General features: G+C 41.8%; 1 protein-coding gene across 1 annotated transcript in view; it reads right to left on the bottom strand.

Moving 5' to 3' along the window:
- Window positions 1-23165, bottom strand: part of SGPP1 (sphingosine-1-phosphate phosphatase 1) — a 28638-nt gene extending 5473 nt beyond the window's left edge. The window contains exons 1-2 of the mRNA XM_054971835.1: window positions 21723-23165; window positions 6124-6213 (exon numbers count right to left, since the gene is read on the bottom strand). Coding sequence (XP_054827810.1) covers window positions 6124-6213; window positions 21723-22448 — 816 coding nt within the window. The 5' untranslated portion in view covers window positions 22449-23165. The remainder of the gene's footprint in view (window positions 1-6123; window positions 6214-21722) is intronic.
- Between the last annotated feature and the right edge of the window lie 2831 nt (window positions 23166-25996).

Raw genomic sequence — 25996 nt, forward strand, 5'->3', positions numbered from 1 at the left:
TTAATTGTCAAGAAATCAAGAGAATGTACTCTTGCTTTTAAGACTAACCAACTTTATTGTAGCATAAGCTTCTGAGAGCCACAGCTCTCTTTGTCAGATGCAAGTCAGAGCGGTGGCTCTTGAAAGCTTATGCTACAATAAAGTCAGTCTTAAAGGTGCTACGGGACTCTTGACTATTTTGCTACTACAGACTAACACAGCTAACTCCTTTGGATTGACTCTTGCTTTGTATTTTCAATTATATCAACGGATCACAGGGATTTTAATTTTTAAAAGTGCCAAACTGAAGCCAATCTATCCTTGGCTTACATTATACAAGAATAACAGCCAGGTAGCAAGATATTACAAACTACTTTTGAAATAATTTCAAAATCACTACCATGTAGCGTGAAGGACTGCTGTTAAAGAACAGTCTCCATAGGACTCACTGTACAGTTCTTTAGATTCTGGCCTATGCTTTTATTTACATTATTTATAGTCAGACTTGAGGCAGATTAGTGTAGATCAATATGATCAATGGCTGGGGCATTCAAAAAACAATGTAATAGTGTAGGGATTGCAGAAATTTGAAAACAAACAGAAATCCAATACAGAGCTGAAAAACAATACTGAAACAAAACATAAGCAAATTGACATGACATATTACACAACGTGGAACTATCCAGTAGGAGCATACTTACAGCAACAAACAGTACACAGTAGTATAGTCTACAGTCCTTATCTTTTTCTAACACATCTTTCTGAACATTTCCTGAAGGCTTAGTCCTATTATCTGTGTCAAAAAGCTCACATGTATAATTCAGTTTTGCATAGTTTGTGGAAAACCAGGAGAGTGGATACTTTCCTGATCTCCTCAGGCAGGCCGTTCCATAAAGGGGGGTCGCTACAGATAGAGCACATGGATGGGCAGCTGTTGATTTTGCCCATTTGCAGGGTGGCATTTGCAGAAGGCCCCATTCAGATGAGCAAAGCTGCTGTGGTGAGGCACAGAAAGAGAGGTTATCCTATAGATACGAGGGACCATGGCCATGAAGGGCTTTGTATGTGATAGCCAAAACATTGAATTGAACCTGAAAAATGATGGGAAGCCAATGGAAATGACTGCAGGAGGCAGTTAATTCATTTGGTGCAGAGAAGAGACAGGAAAGAGTTAAGCATCCCTGTCCGTTCCCTGCCATTTTCAGCCCCAAACTGTCCTCTTTGGAGAAACTGCATTCTTTAATAATGGACTGATATAATTAGTATATGGCATATAATTAGTTCTTAAGTTACCATAATGCTTAACAATTTTACTGGGGCATAGGTTTTTGCTGTAACATAATTTGGGAGGATGTGTGTGAATTAGATCCCTCCATTCACTTTTAAGGTGCCATATGACTTTTGTTACTGTAATTGCAAAGATGTTACAACTTGAAACAGTACCTTTCATCCCACTATATAAAAAGCAGGCCGTATTTGTGATAACTCATTTTTTATCCCTGTGCATATGCACTCGCATGCCCCTCACAGGGATAAAAGGCGAGTCTTCAGCAACACGGCTTACCTCAGAGGCCCTGGGAAGGCTGTGGTGGCAGCAGAAGGCCCAGTGCAGCGGCACAGCCACTGCAGGGCCTTGGGAGGGTTGTGTCTGAGGAAGGCTGCTTGAGGTGGAAGGAGACATTGATGTTCACAGAGTGGAGTGATATAACCTAATATTTTTGGTAGTGTAGTTGCCAAACCACTTGATCAGATATGATGAATTGCAAAGGCAGAACTCCTTCCAGAGAAGGGTACAAATGTTTTGTTAGGGAGAAGGAAATACAGTCTTTGTTGCTTGCAACAAGACACATTATGAATTTCACACTAAACAAAGGGGAGAATGCTTTTATTGTACAATAGTGTCAAACTCCTGATCTGTTTCAATGGCAGCTTCATAAATAAAATCTTTGTACTTAATGCTTGCCTACATTTGCATGAACAAAATAGCATGTGAATCATAAAGGTATAATTGCATATAATAAAATACATAGTAGAAATCACTACAATTACAGAAGAGTATCACATTCACATTCTCTTTCTTCCAAGTGCAAATGAGCACAGTTGTGATGTTGATTTTCAGTGGCAGAAGTACACGGTGAACCGGCCCTTTGATTGGTTTGTCCCTGTGTATTTAGACATAACTGGCATGTTCACAAATATTTAGTAATGAATTGTGAGCATGTTTGGCAAAACCATTTTATACAGCACATAATTGTCTCCCCTAACCCTGAAAAAATTTTTAAGGCATAAACCCAATTTTGGGTGGCGATACACATAGTGGCAATACTGGAAGTTTTTTAAGCTGCCAATTCTGAGCTTTTTAACAGCTCAGTATTTTAATCATAAATGTAGAAATTCAGTATTTTTACAGAGCCTGTTGTGTGGAGAAATACAATGAGCTCTAGAGAACGGATTCGGCCCCAATTCAGGCTGCTGCAGACCCCAGGAGCACCGCTGGGGTGGCGCGGCGGGCACTGGAGTGCTCCGGTGCTCTGGAGCAGGCTGAATCGGGCTGCTATGGAGCCCAAGAGCACTGTTGGGTTAGTGCAACAAGCCCTGGAGTGCTCTTGCACTCTGCAGCGGCCCGATCTGGCCCCAATTCAGGCCGCTGCGGAGTCCCGGAGTGCTTCTGGGGTGGCGCAATGGGCCCTGGAGCGCTCCTGAACTCCCTTCAAAGGCCACTGACTTAGAGTGGAGTGATTCTGTGTAGGACCACATTGTAAGGCTGCTTTCTTTACCAGCACAAGACAAAAAAATAGTTTGCACATTCTACTAAACATGACAAATGTGAGTCAACTGCAGAAACAGCAGTCTTCTCCGCTGCAACTCGTGTGCTAAATGTATTAGTTCTGAGCCAGGTAGATCACTCAATCACTTACTATCCCCTATTGGATCTGAAAGCAACAATCATTATTTTCATTTTGTTTACTTAATTGTTTTTCTATTTATACAGGCAGTGCTAAAAACAAAAACAAAGTACCACATTGTTCCAATCTCTTGGCAAAAGAAACGGAATGGAGAAAGCAGTTAAACAACTGAGTTTCCTGTACATGTTCTATGTGGTAAGGAAATTACTGTGGGAAAGCAACTCTGGATATATAACAATACTTTTAACAAATCAGAGTTCCAGCTGACATACATCCTTTTCACAAGAACATTTTTCCAGAGTGTTTTTGGTATCTTACACTAAACATGTTAGTTAGGATATATGACAAGTTCTTCACATTGCTGGAATTGATGCAACTAATTTGATAATTTTAAATAAAGTGAACAGTAATGCTGTTGCATAGAAATTTTTTGGCCTGTGTTTGAGAATTCATTCATAACATTATAGGTTGCTCATTTTCCTTTATCTTCTGAATTGCTAGCTCTAATGGTTTCAGAGGTTGTATTGTCGAAGGCTTTCACGGCCGGAGAACGATGGTTGTCGTGGGTTTTCCGGGCTGTATTGCTGTGGTCTTGGCATTGTAGTTCCTGACGTTTCGCCAGCAGCTGTGGCTGGCATCTTCAGAGGTGTAGCACCAAAAGACAGAGATCTCTCAGTGTCACAGTGTGGAAAAGATGTTGGCAGGTCATTTGGGAAACTCTTACAGGATGACTCAGCTCAACGCCACCCCTCCTGAGTAGATACAAATGACCTGCCAACATCTTTTCCACACTGTGACACTGAGAGATCTCTGTCTTTTGGTGCTACACCTCTGAAGATGCCAGCCACAGCTGCTGGCGAAACGTCAGGAACTACAATGCCAAGACCACGTCAATACAGCCCGGAAAACCCACGACAACCATCGTTTCAGAGGTTAATAACGAAAAATCCATTCTGGAACACCTCAGCAAGATAATAGATACAAATTGGGGGCCTATAAACAAATCACAGGATACTATAAGCTCTTAGGGGCTTGAGCAAGCCAGTTTCCCCATCCCCCTCCGTTTTTTTCCCTTCCCTCATTTTAACTGATTCTCAATATTCTGAGGGCAATCAAGCTTTGCAGCTTTTTAATTAACAAAGTAATTTTTCTCTACAAACCAGGAGAACAGAAATCCTTGCCTGTGCCTGCCACGGCACTACTGATATGTACTTAACCATCAAGTCTGCTATTACAGGGAACAAGCAGAGAACCCACAAGCAACCACAGCAGAGTGGTGTTAATCTGGAAACTGAACCTTCTATAAGGATCTTATAAGAGCTTAAGCGGGCTAATTTCTTCTCTCTCTCTCTCTCTCAATCTCTCTCGTTTCTTTAATGAACTCTCAACCACTCTCAACATCCAATGCCTCCTGAAGTATGCTCAGTTCTGATGAAGCTGCTTTTCAAGTAGTTTTTTTAGTTAATTTACAAAGTAATATTTTTCAGTATGTCATTAAGTCCCCAGAATATGTAGATATCCCTATCTTGTCCATGAGTGCCCTTGGTTTTACTGCCTGTATGACTGACAGTAATGGAAGTGGAAAAGTGGTGGTTTATATACCGAGATATCTTAGAATTTTCACAAGGTGAAGTTAAAATAAAATCAAGAGAAGAGTTATCAACAGAGGGACTTACTTGTTAATGGTTTACATATATGCAAATCTTAGAAAGGTTTAAAGTAGACAAGAGGCACTATGATTTTAAACAATCAAAGACTGAATTTGAGATGTATCTATGTATAAATGATGCACAAATTATTGCTAAAATGTATAAACTCTTGTTGAAATTTGACACAGAAGATGAGCAAGTGAAAGAATATATTATTAAATGGGCTAAAATTTTTGATATGATATATTAATGGAACAATGGGAAATTATGTGGTTAAAAGGGTTGAAGTTCTAGTCTTAAGGAGAATTTTGTATAAGATGATGTACCGTTGGGATATGACTCCTGAGAAATTGGCTAGAGTGTACAAGGGTATTTCGAACTTATGCTGGAAATGTACTCAACATGAAGGATCTGTTTACCATATGTGGTGGACTTGCAAGAAAGCAAAAAAAATTGGACATAAAAACAACTATTAATCCAGAATATTTTAAAGATTATACAACTGAAACCAGAGAGTTTTTGGTTGGGAATGATGGATATACAAGTTGGAAAGTCATTACGGAACTCTGTTCTTATATATGATTACTGCAGCAAGACTATTATATACACAAAAGTGGAAGAGTCCAGCACTACCTGCAACAGAGGAATAGTTGATAAAGGTGCTGGAACTTGCAATGATGGCAAAAATTACAGCACTGATTATGGAGAAGACAGTAAGTTCATTTATTGCTGAATGGAAACCTTTTATAGATTTTTTATATGAAATAGACAATAATGATTTGATGACTTGTGGATTTACGGACTAAGGACTATGGACGTAAGAAAAAAGCATTTATTTTTAACATAGCGTAAGAGAAAATTTGAAAATACTAATATTTGTCACGGAGAAAATCGGAAGCTTCCTTTTAGTTTATATCGTTTTTCTTTATCTTGTCTGTTATTTTTGTTCATCTGTTATTTTTATTTGTCTGTTAGTTAGCTGTTGTGTAATTGTATCTTTATCTTTTTTCCTTTTCATTATATAAAACTACTAATTTTTTTAAAAAGGAAATGGAAAAGTGGCTCAAGTTACCCACTTTTCCATTAGATAAAGTAAGAATGATCATTAGGTATAAGCTCCATTCAGCTGTCCAATTTAATCAATGATATAAAAAATTGTGCGAACTGGTGCACACTGGGCTTGTGTGTGCCCGGCTCCCCTCGACTCTCTTCCATCTCACAGAGAAAAATTCTGGTTATCCAAGGTATACATGGTACATGCAGGTACACAGCTTACCAGGAATTTTCTTTCCCCTAACCAAGATCCTAACTCAAGATTAAACTTTGATTAAGAATTCCTTCTAAAAACAACAACTAGTCTTACTTTTATTTCTATAATATTACAAATTATATTCAATGGAACTTGGACATTTTACCTTATTGAAACATTCAATTGCAATTCAGATCTGAAATTCGTTATTAAAACTGATGAAGTCAAACATCAAATAAGATAACCTTAAATAACACATATTTAAAATCTGATTCTTAGAAAAGATCTAAGATCTAGATCAATTAGCTTATGAAAAAATATGACATGACATTTGCCTTACCAGAATTGAATGCATTCCCATATATACTCGACTAAAGCAAACCAGTAAGCACCAGCAGACAGCAAGAACCAGCCCGTATAACACTGGATACTGGAGAGGAAGAGAAAAAAGAATACATTCAACCAGTTAGAAATGAAAATGTTATTGGTAAGTCATTTTCAATGTAATAAATCTTAACAACATTTCACAACATCCCACAAAAAAAAATTAAGAGTAGACCAGACCAGCATATTCCCTCTCCCAGTTATCTTTCCAGCATCGATTCCCTTGTGTGTTATGGTATATTATTTGATACATTTAGAGATCACATTTCTGCCAATCAAAGTGGTTTAAATTCAAAACAACTGTCTAAAAACATAATGCAACACCCGTTAGGAGTCAGAATGGAAGAGAACAACAAGGAAGTCTAGGTATAAATGCCTAGATAATTTAAAAAATTGTTCCATAATGACCAGACAGAATGCTCTACAGGAGACAAGTTCTGGGAAGGGAAGTGTCAAATGGCAACAGGCCCCAGACGGGCTGATGGGAGAGGCCTTGCTGAGGCAGTCAGAGAGAAATACTGTTGATGGTAGCCAACAGGAAACAGAGGAGCCAGACTTTCAAAATATGTCACAATGTTCACACTAGTGATAAATAATAGTTAATATTAAACAGGTTTAAATTTACATTCCTACATCAACTTCAACTCTTCGTTTCAAATAGATTATAAATTAATACTATAGTCTGATCAACTCTGACACAGAAAAGGAAGAGGAAAATTCACGTGGAAGAGGAGAAAAGGCAAGCAGACCCACTGCCCAGTAATCATGGAGAAGCATTATATAAGGCTTGGGCCAGGTTTTTAAGTCAGGTTCAAATTCCCTCAGAGCCGTGAAGCTCACTGTTTGGCCTTAGTGAGGCCTGACATACCAGTGTTGTGTAATGGTTAGAGTGTTGGACTGGGATCTGGAAGACCCAGGTTTGATTCCCTGCTCTGACATGGAAGCTTGCTGGGTGACCATGGCCCATTCACATATTCTTAGCCTAACCACAGGGTTGTTGTGAGAAAAAATGGAGGAGAGGAGAATGATGTAAGCCACTTTGGGTCCCATTGAGGAGAAAGGCAGGATAAAAATGAAATAATTAAAAATAATCCAAGGCTAAAATGACCCTTATGCCCCGAGATCCTTAGGAACCTGATATATCAGCAAAATAAACAAAAGTGAGGCTTTGACCTCTTTACTACTACTTCCCCAATATCTAATTACCACAAGTGCACATATCAGTGCCTGCCTTGGCAAAAGTAGAGTATAACTGAGCTATTGAGAGTAAATGATATTCTTTCAGCTAAAAGAAGAAAGCTAATTGCTTGAGCCAAGGCACAGGACAAACCCATTTTCTAGATTGCTACTGACTCTTCAAGTATAAAAGATAACTTACAAGCAGTAATTGTATAAGGATGGTAGGGCTGGTATTCTGCTTCACAAAACCCATGGGGCTATCATATTAAAGCCAGCAGGATAAAAGACTAATATGTGTAAACAGAAAACAATGTTCTAGATAATTAAGCTATTTCATCTATTGTCATAAATGTCATCAATCCAAGCAGCCTTTCAAATAACTTCATAAGTTACTAACAGTTGCCCCCAATACACTGTACAATCCTGGGGCCTATGCAACCAAAGAGCAGGCAGACTCCACCTTGGGATCAAACAAGAGAATCATGGTAAGAATTAAGTGAAATTAGAAGCAGTCACATGATGAGACAGCCAGGTCCCCTTGAGAAACTGTCATACCTCTTCATTAATTGCTTTTCTTAGGACTCTATGGTGCTAGCAGTCAGGGCATTTTATGGATATGGAATATCATAAACCTCTTGCAGTAAGTCCGAGACATTGCCTGATCCCAGGCAGAGTGAATGCCAGCCGGTCTGGATGTCAGCCCTCCATGCCCCGGAGAGAAGCAGAGAGAACAAGGCTTCCTGAGAAAACTCTCTCCCTAATCTCATTATCACCTTCCTCCACCTTTCCTCTCCCACTTACTTAATCAGAGCTATTCAGCACATCTGATACCCTTCCTTCCCAGTACATACCAGGCCATCAAGCAATATTTTTACAAATAATCTATCCCAGACAGTCATATTAGACCTCTCCCAAGTTATTGTCCTTCCTCTGGATGAACCATTAAGCCATTATTTTGGAGCAAAGATGTCAGTTTTGCCCCTGGGTACGTTTCATCCTATAACTGGGCTGCCCAGTCATGTGCTCAGTGTGTGTGCGCACTTTGGTACCCGTCCACACACCCACAATCCATTTGGGCTTCTTCTCTTCGTGAAACACTGGTCATTTTGCTGTTCCTCTGTGGACCCCCTTCTCTCCGAGACTTGTCACTACTGTCCTTCACTATTGCCCTTCCATTTCTTCACTGTCTTCTTAGTTACTTCTGTGTGTATGCTGTGTGTTTTCTGTATGCTTGCCTTTTCTTTCTTTTACTAAAAACCCTTCCTGTTGAACATTTGCCTGTTTATTTGAGAGTTATCTAAGGGAACAATCCCTGTTTACATAGTTGGAGAATCCCAGTTACCCCTCTCGCTGCCTTCTTAATACTAATCCCCCCAACTAATTAAGGAGACCTATGTGGGTAACAATGGGATCTCTTCACATCCAGACCAAACCGAATGACTAGTACTTACGGGACAAAAAAAATTGTTTTGTTCCAGCCGTTCTTGTGCTCAGCCCAATCCTGACCTTGCATCTGGCTGGTTGGAACAAAAAATACTAACTTTAAATATATGCTGATGGGGTCTGAACTGGCTGAGTGAGAAAGAAATCTTGAAACTGTAGTGTATACAGCTCAATGAAATTACTGGCTCTGTGCAGCAGCAGTGAAAATGGCCAATTCCATGTTGGGATTATTAAGGAAGAGATTAAAAATAAAACAGCCAATCTTGTTATGTTCTTGTAGAGAGCTACGGTACAACACCATTAGAAATACTGTGTACAGTTCTGGTTATCATATCTCAAAATGGAAGTTGCAGATATGGAAAAAGCGCCTTTTCTGTGAGAAAAAAATGAGTCTGGGACTTTTCACTCTAGAAAAGGGGGAATTAAGGGGAGACACGATAGAGATTTATAAACGTTTGCATGGGCCGGAGAAAGTGGAGAGAGAACTTTTTCTGCCTCTCCCATAATACTAGAACTCACGGACACCCAATGAAACTGATGGGCAGTAGATTCAACATGGACAAAAGGAAATACTTTTTTCCTCAATGAGGATTAACGTTATGGAATTCACTTCCAGTGGCTGTAGTGATGGCCAGAAGTACAGGTGGCTTTAAGAGGGATTAGACAGATTTGTGGAAGAGAGCTTCATCAGTGGCTACTAGCCTTGGTGAGTAAAAGGAACCTCCATACATAGGGACACCAAACATCTGACGGCCAGTGCTAGGAGGCAGCATCGGAAGACCTTGGCCTCTATGCCCTGTTTGTTGGCCCTCCTGGGCAACTGGTTTGGCTGCAGTGTGAAATGGGATGCTGGACTAGATGGATCACTGATCTGATCCAGCAGGGCTCTTTCTCTCTCTCTCTCTCTCTCTCTCTCTCTCTCTCTCTCTCTCTCTCTCTCTCATCCCCCCTCCCTCCGCAAAATGCAGCTCCAAGTACTTGCCTTTGTATACACTGACCTGGGATCCCAGACTATGGCTGAAAAGTGTATGCATAAAGACCACCCAAAGCACCATGCAAACTCTGGCATTAGTAGTCAGGAGCAGGAGGAAGATCAGGGTCAGTAGTTATCTGGAGAAGGAGGTGATAACCTAGAGCCAGCAAACAAGGCGATGGTAAGCAGGGGCAGCCAGGGCAGGAAATGGGATTTCCCTCACCCTTCAGGACCTCATGGATCTCCTGTTGTTTACTAATAATATCAATACAGATGTAACATTCCATAGGCTTTTTGTTTATGTAGTACTGAGTAAGTATGAAAAAGCTGTTCCTAGTGAGTACAAGGGCAGAGTAGGTAGAGTAGCAATAATTTAAGACTGCCTCATTTCTGTGTTATACATGCAAACTAACAACAGCAGAGGGAATCAAAACTGCTTTCAGTGGCATCTGTGAAATGTATTGGAGGCCCACACATTATGAGGCAACTAACTAGACAAAGAGCCAAACAAAATGTTACATTTTTAACCAGTTCAGTTTGGGTTTCCTCTGGCCAGATTCTCACTGCCCTCAGTCAAACAGCAGTGGCTGAGAACTAATTTGGATCAGGACCATGGCAAGCGGGAAGGAGGGGCGTCAGCCTTCTGCCATGCTGTTTTCCTGAACCAGAATCAGCCAGGGGCAAATTAATTTGCTGAGTAAGCCCACCAGTTTCAACTTTCTCCGCTCAATTAGATAAGCGCTCAGCATAGCTCCTTATTAAAATGTGTGTGTGTGTATGTTTTTTCATTGGATGTATGTCCCGCTACGTAAAATGGGGTTTACTTTCTGGTAAGCAGGCACATTATCAGGACCAATGCTACCTAACAGAAAAGTTGTTTAAAGGAAAAAAACCAAAAAAAACCCCTCCTGAACTCCCGAAAAGCTTTCTGGATACTCCCAGAATATCTATCCTATAGGGAGGGTTTTGTCAGCAAAATAACCATTTATCAATCAAAGCAATTGTTTATGATTCTGAAACAAAAAGGAGGGGACTCAGAACTTTATGGGAAAACCATCCGAGAAAGTCCTAAAGTTCTATTATACAGTATTATAACAAAGAACAAGAAATGTTTTTTTCCCCTTTCAGCTACCATATTGCAGAAGGCTGTGTTACTCAAAAATGGAAAAGCAAGAACAGCAAAACAAGACAGTAAAATTAACAAATGCAAAACCTTTATGCAAGACTACCTGCCTATGACCTGTTTTTGGGGAGAAAAACTGGATACCAAGGGGGGACTGGCTAGCAGTTAGGCATGCCAGTAGTGCTTTGGAGGAATAAAGGAAACACTCTGCCTTATTCTACTGTATCTGTTTTCATTGAATGTCCTAAGTGTTATCATATTGTATTTTTGCTCCCTGAATGTCCTAGTTATTGATTATAGTGTATTCACTTGCAGTATGTAATCCACCTTGGATCTCAGTGAGAAAGGCAGACTATAAATAAACAACAAAATATGAGCCTGCGCCTGAAGAGGAAAAATGGGTGAGAGTTCAGTCCAGCAGCCGATAAAGGAGATCCCAGAACGAAGTTTCAGGGTTCAAAGGGTGAGAAAGCTCAGTGATTTCAGCCAAAGAGCAGGGTTCAGAAAGTGAAGCAACACAAAGGTGGGGAAGCAGGCTACCAGAAAACCAGCTACCAGATGCAAGGGGTGAGGTCCAAGGCAGGGAGGTTTAGTGATTTTAGCAGGAGTAAGAAAGTAGACCACCCACGAGGCTGGGGTAATGGGTAGGATCTGGAAACCAGCTACAAAGTTAGGCGGTTTGGAGGTTGGCAGTTTGGAGGTTGATTTTTATATGCCTTTAATTATATCAACAAAGCTTTGCTAGGATTTAGGGTTGGATTAGGATTGAAACGTGAAATCTCTTAGAGAGTTTGAAAAGAACCATTAAGGTTATTTCAAGAGGGAAGCTTATTTATTTATTTATGTCATTTGTAGTCCGCCTTTCTCACTGAGACTCAAGGCAGATTACACAATGTGAGTTAGTACAGTCACTTTCAAGGGCATTTCAATAAACTATGTAATGGGTATATAAATGCAAGTTTGCGAAGTTTCAAAACCATTAGAAATTCAATATAGAGTTGAAGGACTGCTGAAACATAGTGAAAGCAATTCTAAGATTAACATATTAAGCAACATAGAACTACCCAGTAGGATCATATTTAAAGCAATGCATAGTACATGGAACCACAGAGTAGTAAAGTCTACGGCTCCTATCTCTATAATGATGGATCTCTTTGAGACCCTTACATTACAACTCACCTAGCTGAGTAAAAAGAAAATAAGTCTAGTGACTGAGTTATAAAAAGATGCTGAGATGTCGGTGAGATCTACTCAGTGACAATGGCTTGGGCAAAGCCAGAAGGTCTGCCTACAAACTTGTCTGAATCAAGTTGGGGAGTGGGACGGGTTTCAGCAAAGTCAGGAGCCTCAGTTATTGTCCAGCAAGCTTGAGTCAATTATTCATATCCAGAGTGTGAGGGAGCTCTAGAAGTTTGAGACAAAAGGTGCTTCATCAAGGGACTCCATAGAGTATTCCAGCATGTAGGCAACTCCCTTTGTAAGAATGTCCGGGGATATTTCTGCCAGTTTCTGGGGTCCCTAATTTAATATCAAGCTGGATATTTTATCCAGACCTCTGGTAGTCCAGCCAGAAAATCTTTAGGGATTAACTATAGTGGGATTAACTTTAGGAATTAACTATAACTCCCTGTGTGGGAGAAGTCTTATAGATAATAGCTGTACTGTTCAAGATTGGGTAAAATACCCTTTCATATCTAGAAAATATTTGCCACAGTGCATTACAAAATCGTAAAAGGGAGATAGTCATAAGACATGTGGCATGTTTCCAAGAGCTTCATTTCCTCTGCTAGTTCCTCAAAACTGCAGCTCATATAGAATTTTTTTTTACAAATAGAGATTGTACAAAAATTCATGCCTGAAAGTGTATCTCCCCCCACCCACTCCCACCCCACCAGCATTCACAAGTTTACCATACTTATTAAGTGATGCACATAAGCGTTTCTGTAATGTTTGATGATTTGTAGTAAAATATACTGCTGTTTAAAGACAAAAACTAAGAATCTTATTCAAAATGAGGATCTGCTAAGAACACACATGAATTCTCCCTTGCAAATGCCTCCTGACTACTCTTACCCAGACAGTCTTATTTTAGTCTTGGAGCCCTGCTGAGAAAAGATGGATTTTAAATGGCCAGAATGTTTATAGGGGAGAACTGGTGGCTGAGGAAAGCGTTAAGTTTTTCCCACCCACCAGTTCTCCCTCCATTAGCATTACAAAGGGTTGAAATCTTGCTGCTGTCTCATAATCTGTAATCACAGAAACTCTTTATATTGCAGAACATGGATAGTTAACCTTAAACACAGACACTAGGGTTGAAGCAAAGGCATAATAGACATGAGCAGGAAGGTTTCTGGATTAGACATGACAGAAAGACAATCCACAGTGTAATCCTAAACAGAATTATGCCAGCCTGAACCCATTGATTTCAATGGGCTTAGACCGGAGTAACTCTGTTTAGGATTGCACGGTAAGTCTGCATTACTACTTACCTCTCCAATGCTGGGTTAAGTGTGCACACACATATATATAGTGTACAGTAAACAAAACAAGAATTATTCCAAATCTGAATTCCAGCACAGTTGCAAATAAAAATCTGGCCACCAGTAGACAAGGTAGATCTCTGAAGGAATATTAGTATTTGAACTTGGATCAGTTATTCCCTGTTAGTATTCAGTATTTTCCCTCCTCCCATATTCCCTATTTTGTGATGCTGCTGGAATGCATTATGCCTCTGTTTATTTTGTAATGCTGCAGCAGGAGAGGAAACTACCGCTTTTAAAACAGTGGCTAATACTAAAATATAAAAAAGTAAAAAAATATAAATAGCATTAATTTATTTTGATAGTCATTGCATGGTACAGCAGGCACCATAGGTGTTCGTGCTTGTTTGGACTCTAAAATAACTTATACACAACCATGTAACAAGTAGTAGTTTTCACTGAAACAGTATGTTCTCATTTCTTCTGGAGACTAATATGTTTAACAAAATCCTCTACTCCTTCCTTTCAGCATGAGTTAATTTCCTTCAGTTGTAGAAAAGACATTAATTTCTTGTAATAGCTGGCATAAGATGTGAAGCATGATTAAAAGACACAATGGGGCGGGGGGGGACTTACACCACAGAGATATTCACAATGTCATCCTAATTCATCCAATGTCATCCATGATGATGCCTCAATCCTGGATCCATTCCAATCTGGCTTCAGGCCTGGCCATGGTACGGAGACGGCTCTGGTCGCCCTCACACACGATCTGCGGTAACACCTGGATTGGGGCGGGTCGGCACTGCTGCTACTTTTAGATCGTACAGCAGCGTTCAACACGATCGATCATAATCATCTGACCCACCGCCTTGCCAATGTGGGGATTCGTGGAACAGCCCTGCAATGGCTGAACTCCCTTCACAATCGGGGACAGTGTGGGGCACTCGGGGGAACAGATGTCCGCTCGCCATTCTTTGGTATGCGGCGTCCCTCGGGGGGCGATTCTTTCCCCGATGCTATTTAACATCTGTATGTGCCCCCTTGCCCAGTTAGTTCACAGCTTTGGGCCGGGTTGTCACCAGTATGCGGATGACACCCAGCTCTATCTGCTGATGGAAGGCCAGTCTGATCTCGCTCCGGATTCCTTGACCAAGGGTCTTGAGGCTGTGGTGGTATGGTTATATCAGTCACCTGAAATTGAATCCCCTGATGACAGAGGTTCTGTGTCTGGGTCGTGGGGCAATCGAGTTGGGGACCTGGCTCCCAACCCTCGACGGGGTACAATTGAAACCTTTGCCAATGGTGAGGAGCCTGGGTGTGACCTTGGATGCCACATTTTCAATGGAGGCCCAGGTCACAACCGTTGCCAGGTCTGCCTTTTTCCATCTTCGACAGGCCAAGCAACTGGTGCCCTATCTTTTGCCCCGGGATCTGGACACAGTAATCCATGCAACGGTCACCTCCAGGCTAGACTACTGCAACTCACTTTACGCTGGGCTGCCCTTGGGCCTAACCCAGAAGCTGCAGCCGGTTCAGAATGCAGCGGCACGCATCCTTACTAGAACGCCAATCCGAGCGCACATTCATCCTGTGCTGTGCCAGCTGCACTGGCTCCCAGTGGAGTTCAAGGTGTTAACCTTGGTGTTTAAAGCCCTTCACAGACTGGGACCTGCATACCTGCGGGACCGCCTCTTCCATTATGTCCCCTGCAGGGTGTTGCACTCTGCAGAAAAGCAACTCCTGGTGGTCCCCGGCCCGAAGGACATCCGTCTGGCCTCAACCAGGGCCAGGGCTTTTTCTGCCCTGGCCCCGGCCCGGTGGAATGCTCTCCCATTGGAGATCTGGGCCCTGCGGGACCTGTTACAGTTCCACAGGGCCTGTAAAACAGAGAAGTTTCGCCGGTCCTTTGGCTGAGTGCCAGCATGAGTCCCCCTTCTTCCATCAAAGACCACCACTTTTTCTGGGGCTGCCCTCAATCATCTGCTATGCCCATATATGGACTCCCAAATATTTATTTAAATAGCCTGCATCTGGACTATTTTAATAACTTTTAAAGATTATTATTGATTTTATGGTTTTGATTGATTCACTGTTTTGGGGGAAGGTTGTTAGCCGCCCTGAGCCCATTTGTGGGGAGGGCAGGGTATAAATCAAATCAAATCAGTCAATCAATAAGCAGATCTACTCAGAATCCTGCTTAGGTTTATTCAATTTGGCTTTTTCTTTAAAAAAAGAGCCAGTGTGGTGCACTGGGTAGAGTGCCAGACTAAGATCTGGGAGACTCAGGTCAGAGTCCCCACTCTACCATGGTAGTCCACTGGATGACCTTGGGCCAGTCACACTCTCTTGATCTAACCTACCTCACAAGGTTGTCGTAAGGATAAACAGTGGAGAGAAGAATGATAAAAGTGCTTTGGTTCCCCCTTGGGGAGAAAGGTGGGGGTATGAATGAGGTATAAATGAATGGTGGGATATAAATGGGGTCTCTTTTGAATTCTTCTATCTTTACCAAGCAGCACAAAACGAGCTCCAAGTTATATACTTAGAAATTACACTAACTGTCTCTGAGAAACAGGAACACGAGCTAAAAGGTAATCTTTAGGTAAACTCAGGTGTCATTTATAAATGGGATTTAAGTTTCCTGTGCACACAATAGCAGACACACACTTTATAGTGTACAAAGATTTCTGGATAACAAATAGTCTGATAACCCTCTTTAGACACCAGCTGAGGTTCTCTGCTGTCAGAGGATCATATAGGTCTTATTTATGAGAGCTTTGTTTCCAGTTTATTGGCATGACCATGTGAAAGTTTTCAAAGTGCCTACAAGTCTTGAGAGTTCCAAGGTGGAAGACAGCAAAATGTGAAGTAGGGTGCTGACAAATTTAAGGTAGTGTTGGGGAGACTGAGCTAATTCACAACAAAAATCTATTGAAGAAGAAAGCCTGAAGGAAACCCCATAGGAAAAAAAAACTCCATTGCAATAGAGGAGGAGGGAGAGAAGAAAGGAAAGTATGATCCGTCCACTGTTGGTTCCTGAGCTCCACAACACAAGCAGTTAGAATGAACAGAGAAAGAAGTTGCAAGGAGAGCAAGAATGCTAGCACAACCAGGGTGAGCTCAGAGGTCAACTATTAAGAAGCAGGAACTTCTTGTTGCTGAGAGTATTTGATAACAGCCTAGAGAATAGACTGACCACATACGTCTTATGTAAGGTATTTAGACTTCACCCTTCAACCCAAAGATTGATTTAGAGCTCCCCTCACCATGTTAGTAATACTTATGTAGGTTTTAGACTACCTCTGAGGAGGGAGGGCGACAAAACCCAACCAAAGTGAATCACTTTGTTAAACCAAGCCCTGTTGATTTCAATTGAAGAAACTGAAAAGTGCTTAATGTTAGCTAGGCTATGAGCCCATATTTTTAAGGGTACAGTTAGAGGGATAGCACAGTACAAGAGCTCTAGCCCACAAAATACAGAGACACTTCAAGAAGCCAAGGAAACACTGAAAGTACTTTCTAGGGAAGTATCAGGGTTAGTCTGCTGCAGCAAAAAGAACCAAGATGGAAGAATTTATTGTAGTAGACAGTTCAATGAATCAGAGCCCACTTCACTGGGAGCACAAACTGCTGTTGCGTTCATTTGGCAGAGATTTATACTCAAAGTTACAAACTGCAGAAGGTCTGGATCTGAGTGCAGAAGGCCCAGTTTCTTAGGACTAGGTGTGTTACCTTGCACTGCAGAGCACAAATGAAAACAAAATCCAGTCAGATGAGTAAACAATTTACCACCATAGAATTAACGACGATTACAAAAAAAAAAAACAGACTCCATTGCTACAAACATTTAGGTAAATGCAAAAACTCTAACATGGCCAACATTTCTTTCCTTCTCAATTTCTCTCTCTGTAACAATTCAAACATCTGCATGAACACTTTGTTTATATTACATAACTGTAACAGAAAGTACCCAAGCTATAAATACCTCAGCAGTCAAGAAGTCCCAGAATATGAACTATTTTTTCTTTTGTTTTTAAGTAGTCTTTGGCAAGCTGTTACACACCAAAAAAATCTGTTTTTTAAAGAACATGAAATCTGTAACAACTCTGCTATTAGAAAGAAACTGAGTTACAGTTTTAAAACTTATTAATGATGGTTAAAATGTTTCATACTGTTGAGGAATCAGATTAGTTTGTTTGATTTAACCTTAAACCTTCATCTTTGATCTCTTAAAACAATACATGCATGCAATAGCATAGCACAAGGCCATGAAAGTACCTTGAAAGTATCATAATAGAGAAAAAAGGACACTTTAGAGGGTGCCACTACTTCCGTAGCTTTTCAAAAAGTCTCTTCTAATTTATCTAACAGCTCACAGCTGTTCTATCCTTGTGTGTTTGCAGAGAGGCTTAATGGAAATACAAAGGCAATCCTGACTTGTTTAATATGCAGATTAACACTGGTGTGTGCAGTTATGCATGTTCTGCAATGCAGAAATAGCCGCTGCATGGTTCCCATCTTGGGAAATGACTAACTAAAAGCCTGTGCAGACCAAAGCAAAGCAAAAAAGAAAAGCTGGTTTTTTAAAATTTGTATTTGATATCAACAGCTAACTTTGAAAGCTAACACACGACACCAATTTGATGATAGTAAGAAAGGGCTGGGGTGGGGGATCTGGGTTTTTAAAAATCTTTTTACAAATCTCTGGGAGTCTGTGTTTTTCCCATTAAATCGCTTCTCATTGGGGAATTCCCTTTTCCATATTTATTACATCCTCTAACAATCCACGGTTTACATCCTGATTCAATACACTGAGAAAAGACTTCCCATTCTCCTCCTTTCTAGGGACTGAGTTACTGCCAATAGCCATTATAAGGAAACAATTGTTTCAGGAGTATTCATAAGGAAACAATTTGTCTTAAATGTTTATGACCCAGGATGAAACTTTTTAACTTTTAAAGAAGTACTTTAAATACTTTAAATTCTTCGTATTGTAGACGCAGATATACTTGAGATCTAACATACAGAATTAATATGTAGTTGGGGGACGCCTAATTGTGGTCCACAGATAGCTGGAATAGAACACAGTGATGGCAAACCAACTACCCCATGGTACCACCAACTTCCTCTACAGCTACAGACTATTTGTGAAGGATTAAAATGAGGAAATAATGCTTATTAAGTAGTCATCTGCTCCAAACTTTTTAGTTTCATACCATGTAATTTAAGAGCATTTTCTAAAAATGAATGCAAGAAATACACGTGGCCCTAGGAGAATTACTGGTAGTTTTGAACGGGATTTTTAGCAGCAGCAAGGATCCATGACTAGGGATTCCATTGACTAGGATACCAACAAGCCTGCAGTAAGAAAAGAAGTATGCCCCTTTGTAATCCCATTGTGAAATCTAATAATTTTATGCACCCTTATCAAAATAACTTAACTTCTCCTTCCCATGTCTAAACCTCCTTCTCACCTGCAATTTATAATAATAATAACAACATTCGGTTTATATACCGCCCTTCAGGACAACTTAATGCCCACTCAGAGCGGTTTACAAAGTATGCCATTATTATCCCCACCACAAAACACCCTGTGAGGTGGGTGGGGCTGAGAGAGCTCCAGAAAACTGTGAGTCTGTGACTAGCCCAAGGTCACCCAGCTGGCTTCAAGTGGAGGAGTGGGAAATCAAACCCGGATTAGAGTCCCACACTCTTAACCACTACACCAAACTGGCTCTCTACTAAATTGACCGGCACTGAAATCAAAATTCAGTGGTCTAGAAGCTTGAAAATTTGCAGTTCATAGGTATGCATGTGTACTCAGAAATAAGTCACACTTTATTCAGTGGGGCTTGCTCCTTGGTACATGTGCATAAGATTGCAGGCTTTAAAATCCAGTGCTACAATAACTTCTTGCCAGCATTCTGACAACAAAAGCTGATATTGGCAACAGATTCACAAGCAACCACATACCTATTGGTTTTCCATCTTCAGAAGTGTTTTAAATGTAACAAGCATTTGTTTTAACTGAACTTAAATGGAATTATTCTGACCAGGGGTACATTGATCAAGCTGCTTATACAGCATGTTTCAGATGCACTACTCAGGCCTTGCCCTGACCTGGATAGCCCAGGTGAGCCTGATCTCAGAAGCTAAGCAGGGTCAGCCTTGGTTAGTAATTGGATGGGAGACCTCCATGAAAATGCCACTAGGGGTGGCGATAAGACAGCTATGACTTGAGAGCACTCTCTACCACCACCACTTTGGCCTCAATAAATTCTGCTAAATAGAGTTTTCTCTGCAAGAGAGGACAGACAGTCCATTTTAAAGCAGCAAAATAACCCCAGTTTTGCCTAAAATGAAATTATGACGTAAAATCATAGAGCAAAATACTCCATCCTAATTTTTGTAATCCAGACCCCCTCCTCCAAGACATTTTGTATCTCAGATTATTTCCACACCTACTAAACAGAACAATTTTACCAGATTTAGATAGGGAAAACCAGCTACCCCTGAAAGTATATTATTTGGTAAATTGCACAGGTGAAGAGTAGAGTGGGAAGGAGTTTCTTATACTATTATGTTGGAGAGAGAGGATCTGTGAAATTCTGTCAACAGAAACAGTCTCTACAGAACTGTTCCTCTCAATGCATTCTCGTTGCCTCAACTGTCAGTCACTGAAGACAGCGATTTTCCTGTTGTCTTTTAACAGCAGGATGTGGCTAGTGAAGATAAAGACAAACTGGGTATTAAGATTTTTTTTAACAGCAAAGATTAAACATTTTTTTAAAGTGAATCAGAAGCCACTGGGTATAAATGCCAGATAAACAGATGAGCATGGGAAAGGGGCTACGGAAGCCAATGATTACAGCTACACAAGACTTTTCAGAACTTGAAAGAAACATTATCATGAAAGTGACATAATTGTTATCCAAGACTTTTCTCAGCATTATTCCCATCTTTGCCAACTCCATGAGATTGTTACCAAAGAAGTGCAATTACTTCATGGGACCACAGTATGAAAAACAATATTAAAATGTAGTTAATATGTTATAGTGGGTCCTTATAGAGGCAAAAACTCAAAAAACCCTGTTGGAAGAAAGATTTATGTGCCAAAGTGGGATTTTCCATGTATGACTGATGAGAACACAGTTGCCTATGGATGCTCATTTGCGTCAATATCACAGTGTTCATCCAGGCCTCCCTTCAGCTGGTTGGTTGTGTCTTTTGATCTAGACAGGATCTCTAGCTGGAGCATGGAGTTAACTGCATGCAACTGGAACTGAACCACAGCCAAGTTCTCAACTGGTAATCTACATCTCTGTCCCCAATGCTCAGAGGTCCCTTTAATTAGATCCTAAGCATGTTTACCTCAAAGCAAGTTCAATAGGGCATTCCCATTGAGTAAGAAATTGTGCATAGGATTGCAGCCATAGTATACAACTACAATGAGAAATTTCTAACATTAAAAATAATTAGAAATTACTGTATGTCAAGTTAGCAGAAGTTGTGCACTAAAGCCTGTATTATATACTAAAGTCTGTATTATACATTATATATTATATAATTATATAATATAATTATATATTATATATATTTTTGTTATGACCAAGACAGCCAAGAATAGAACATATAGTTAAAATTGCTACCGTTAGATATTGTGGGTATATTTAAATCTTCCAGCTGAGAGAACAGAAAATTACTTTAAATATATTGTTCTATTTTGCAAGTCCTTTTTTGGCTTATGCTTCACCCTGGCTTTCAGTGTATAATGTAAAAGCATACACACTGCCAGCAGATGAGGCACTCTTCAGGGATTGCAAATGAAACACCTGCAAGTACAATTTTAGAAGGTTTACTGAATTATACTAGTTTGACACAACAGAGCATATGGCCCCCATTCTTCAAAACAAGTTCTCCTTCTTAGAATCCTGGGATTACTGTATTAAGATCAACCTTCAAACTAGCCTAAAGACATTTATATCACACCTACTTCTTTTTTTAAAAAAATCCCATCAATCTTTCCAGAAGATCAGAAAGGCATACATGGTACCCCCTCCACCCTCAACATTTTAGGGTTTGACTAAATGTAGCTGGCCCAAAGCCATCCAGCAGGCTTCACAGCTGAGGATTTAAACCAATCCTTGTAAGAAATTCCTAGCCACTGCACTCCACTAACTATGGCAAAGTACCTGGCACCAGCTGTTCCCCCGATAAAGGATATGTTCGTTTTGCTTGTGCTGTAAAAGAGCAATGCTATCTGCTATGACATATCTCCACCAGCCTATTTTACCAGTTTTAACCTAGGCTGAAACTCTTAATATGAAAAAGAACCCCCGTCCGCATGCACTTACCTGCCACCGTCCGTAGCTGAGCAGAAGCAGAGTTAAAGGGATGGCAGTGCCTGCCATAGCATGGGTGGAGGGCATGCTGTACTCAGAGTTGTAGAAGACCTCCAGCTTCACCACTGGAGGAGAGGCAGGCCGCGGCCAGCGGATAATGTCCTTGGTACACTGGCCCAAGTACATGACCCAGACCCAAATTATAATAACCCTCCTGCCGATCCAAGCATCCACATTCCAGATGCAAAAAGGGAAAAACAGTATATAGAAGAGTTCGTTGCCCAACTCTGTGCCCAGTGTGAACAGGTAATAGAGGAAGTGGCTGTGGATTCTGAAAGCTTGGCACACGGATTCCCCCACCAGAGAGTTGCGCCGGGGCTGCTTCTTCGCACTCCAGCTCTGCTTCTTCCCTTCCTGCTGAGGCCCTTGCTGGGATTCTGCCACACAGGCTTCTCCAGAAACTACTCCATTCTTCATGCTATTCGAGTGCCACCCATCACCCTTCTCCCCAGCATCCAAAGCACCTCGCAACCGGCGGCGTCCATCACCTTCACCATCTGCCTGAGGCACAGGGCTGCTCCCGTTGACCAAGAAGACTTCAGACCTCTTTTTTTCTTGAGCCTCTTCCAAGGAGCCAGAACGCCAATCTGGAAGAGCCTCCACACCACACAGTCTTTGGAAATGGGCAACTTTCTCCGGATCCTGCAAGTAACTGGCCAAACGGTGAAACAGGGCCATGGCTGAAGAGGCTGGAGATGATTCAGGACTGGTGGACAAGGCAGTCTAAATGGTGTCAGCCAAGGCAAGAGATTTGGAACAAATTTCTTGCCTCAAAGACTAATGGGGTGGGGGGGTCGGACTTGGGGGCTGTCTAAATTTGGGGTATCTGACTAAAGGAAGGAGTTCTAACCTGGAGGATGTCTAAATTTGATGGGTTTGATTGAGGGGGGGGGGGCGGCAGTCCCTGACCTGGGGAGTGTCTAAATCTGGGAGATCTGATTGAAGAAGGGAGTTCTGACCTGGGGAGTTCTAAATGTGGGGGATCTGATTTGGGGAATCTATGTTGGGGGCCTGCCTTGGGGCCCAACAAGGAGGCCACAGGAAAGGGGTGAGGGACCTTAGCGGGCGTCTGGTTGCATGAAGCTGGGCAGGGAAGGGGCAGCAGCTCCAAACTGGGTGGCCTGCGGGAATGGTGGAGAGGGACGAAGGGGAAAAAGAGGGGGGGCGTTTCAAGGGGGTGACCTGAATGAGGTGAAGGAAAGCGGGCTTATCCTGCCTGGAGGGGGCAGGTCTGCCTCACGGGAGGGGGCACGGGGGCGGTTGGGCCTCGGGGTCTGGGGGAGCTGGAGCTGGCTGCGGCCCCGCCGAGGAGCGGAGCGAAGCGGAGAAGCGGCTCGGCCTCGCTCAGTCCGTCAGGCGGCCGCCCAAGCGCTCCGTCATCCCGTCAGTCGGAGTCTGGCCGCCTCTTGCCCCCCCGCCTTAGTCCTTTGCGCGCTCCTTCGCGCGGCTCCGCCCCCAACACCCGCCCCACGCGCCCGCCCCTCGCTCCCTCTCCCTCGCGCGCGCGGCCGTTGCTTTCAACCGCCGCCCGTCCGCGCGCGCGCCGGTCAGAAAGACCCAAGCTCTGTAAGGGAGGGAGGACGGGAGCGTGCACGCTGCCGAGCGCCCTCCGGCGAGCTCGCCTAGAAGATGGCCTCCTTCACCGCGCGCGCGCACAACCGTTCTGTGTGTGTGTTTTTCTCCCAACGGTTTTCCGTGCCTGTGTGGCGTTATCGTTATTTTTATTCCTGATTTTTGGAGGGGCTCTTCCCCCAACCTTAACATGCTTTTTTAGGTACATTGTTTGTTTAGAATTTCTAAGAAACAAAGCCGGAGAAGACGGGAAATCTTGTTTGTGATGTTGGGTTTTCCCCCCCTCAGGTACCCTGAGGGAAAACACAACACAAACAAGATGGAAGACCTGCTTAAATGAGTTGCTTTGGAAATTCCACTAAGCTGCATGGGGTCCCTTTGGGGAGAAAGGTGGCACAGAAGTGCCCTAATGAATAAATAAATATGCAAGAGCTAGGCAGGTGTACAAAACTGCGTACACTGCCTGCTCTGCAATAGGGTTGTCAACCTTCAGGTGGGTCTGTAACAACAGAGAATATAACAGAACACCGTGAAAGCTAAGGAATTGTCCAAAATATTTATATAAATACATGTATTTTTAGTGGAGTGCAAGAAGGAATAAATATATATGATTGAAATAAATGTGTCTGGTTTTTATACAATAATTTCAACAGTTTTTCTACCTGTCTATTACACGGAACTGTGAATTGTGGTTTTTTAAAAATTATTGTATAAATACCAGACATATTTCAATCATACATATTTATTCCTTTTTGCAATTCACTAAGAATTTATATAACTATTCTTTGACAACTCCTTGATTGTAGTTAGCTTACACGGTGTTCTGACGACTATAAACCTTTGGGTGGGGCCTGGAATAGGGTTGCCAGCCTCCAGGTGGTGGCTGGAAATCTTCAGGAATTATAACTGATCTCCAGGCCATATAGATCAGTTCCCTTGGAGAAAATGGCTGCTTCAGAGAGTGGACTCGATGGCATAATATTCTCCAGGCTTCACCACCAAGATCTCCAGGAATTTCCCAACCTGGAGCTGGCAACTCTAGCCTGGAGATCTCCTAGGCTAAAGAGATCAGTTGCCCTAGAGAAAATGGATGCTTTGGAGGGTGGACTATATGGCATCACATCCCCCACTGGGGTTCCTCCCCTCCCAGGTCCCACCCCCAAATCTCCAGGATTTTCTTAATCCAGAGTTGACAATCCTATTTTCTAGGACATTTTGAGCCTGTAGAAAATTGCTCCATGAAACACATTGCCTCAACATTGCACTTAAGCTTGACTTTAAATGAGACTGGGTGTGAGTGAAGTCCCACAAGCCAGTTCTTCTGCCTCTCCTAATCTCATATTTAAATCCAGCTCAATTCGTTAAAGAGGAGAAGAAATAAACTTTTTTGTCCAGCCCAGTTCTATGCATGTTTCTTTACTTTGAAGCAAAATCCCACAGAGTTAAAGGTCCTTTGAGACCTTAGACCTGAAGAGCTCCAAGATTTTCCTTGGGAGGAGGAAGGGAATAAAAAGGAGTGGGCCAGAATCCAAAGGGCAAAGGGTCCCCCCCAATTGGCTTGCAAGCATTTGTGGTTGGCTTTGTGCCTATATCCAACACGCTCCATCCCTGACCCACCAACTACCCCCACTATCACACTCCTGATCTACCAGAGTGCATTCCATCTCTTGTTGCTTTCCAGAGTAGTACCTTTGTTTGTTGCAACAAACATCAAAAAAAGAGAGAGTCTTCTGGAACCTTGAAGTCCAATCCATTCATTGTGGCATATGCCTCATGCACTTTTGTGGATCAGACCTAACAATGAAGCTTATTTCTCACACAGTTTGCATTAAAGCTCCTATGCCCTCTTACTTGGAGTTAGCCTCACTTAAATCAATGATACTCAGTTGGTACATTCACTATGATACATAATAGTTTGATGCAGCAGAATGTAGGAAGCCTAGGTTCAAATCCCCACTCCACCATGAAATTCTCTAGCAGATCTGGGGCCATTCACTTTCTCTCAGCATAACCTGCCTCACAGGGTTGTAGAGAAGACAAATTAGAGAGGGGAGAGCCATTTACTCCACCCTGAGCTTCTCAAAGGAACAGTGGGATAAAATTATAATAGACATGCGTAGGCATGTGCCAAAAACCTCATTTTTATTCTTCCTTCCTGAAGCATTTTGGAGGATCACAATAAGCAGGGTGAGGGAGGTGTAGGAGGAGGGTTTGTCAGCAGTGAATGGGAAGAATAAACTTGTAAAATCTTTTCTCCCCCTAGTTGCATAATCAGCGGCTGCGCAATCAAACCCACTTACTGTCCTATAAAAGCCCTGAGGTGAGTAGGGAGGGAGGAAAGGAGAAAGAAAAGGAATTGGAAATGGAAAAAAGTAGATCACAATGGTTTTTATTGCAAAATTTAACACTGTTTAGTGTTAGATTTAATCTAGTGTTAGATTTAATTACAAATGTATATAATTATATCTCATAAGTAGATAACAATATTGACTTACCTGTTGATGTAAGTATTACAGAGGTAATTATGCAGAACACTCTGTCTACCCAAAAAGAGCTATATCATTGCCATTATCATCATGACGCAAAATGTTGAAAGTGCTCTAATCTTTCCACCACCCCTACCATGCATATGCAGCAGGGAAAGAATCTAAATA

Source organism: Eublepharis macularius, chromosome 2, assembly GCF_028583425.1.
Source record: "Eublepharis macularius isolate TG4126 chromosome 2, MPM_Emac_v1.0, whole genome shotgun sequence".
Lineage (NCBI taxonomy): Eukaryota > Metazoa > Chordata > Lepidosauria > Squamata > Eublepharidae > Eublepharis > Eublepharis macularius.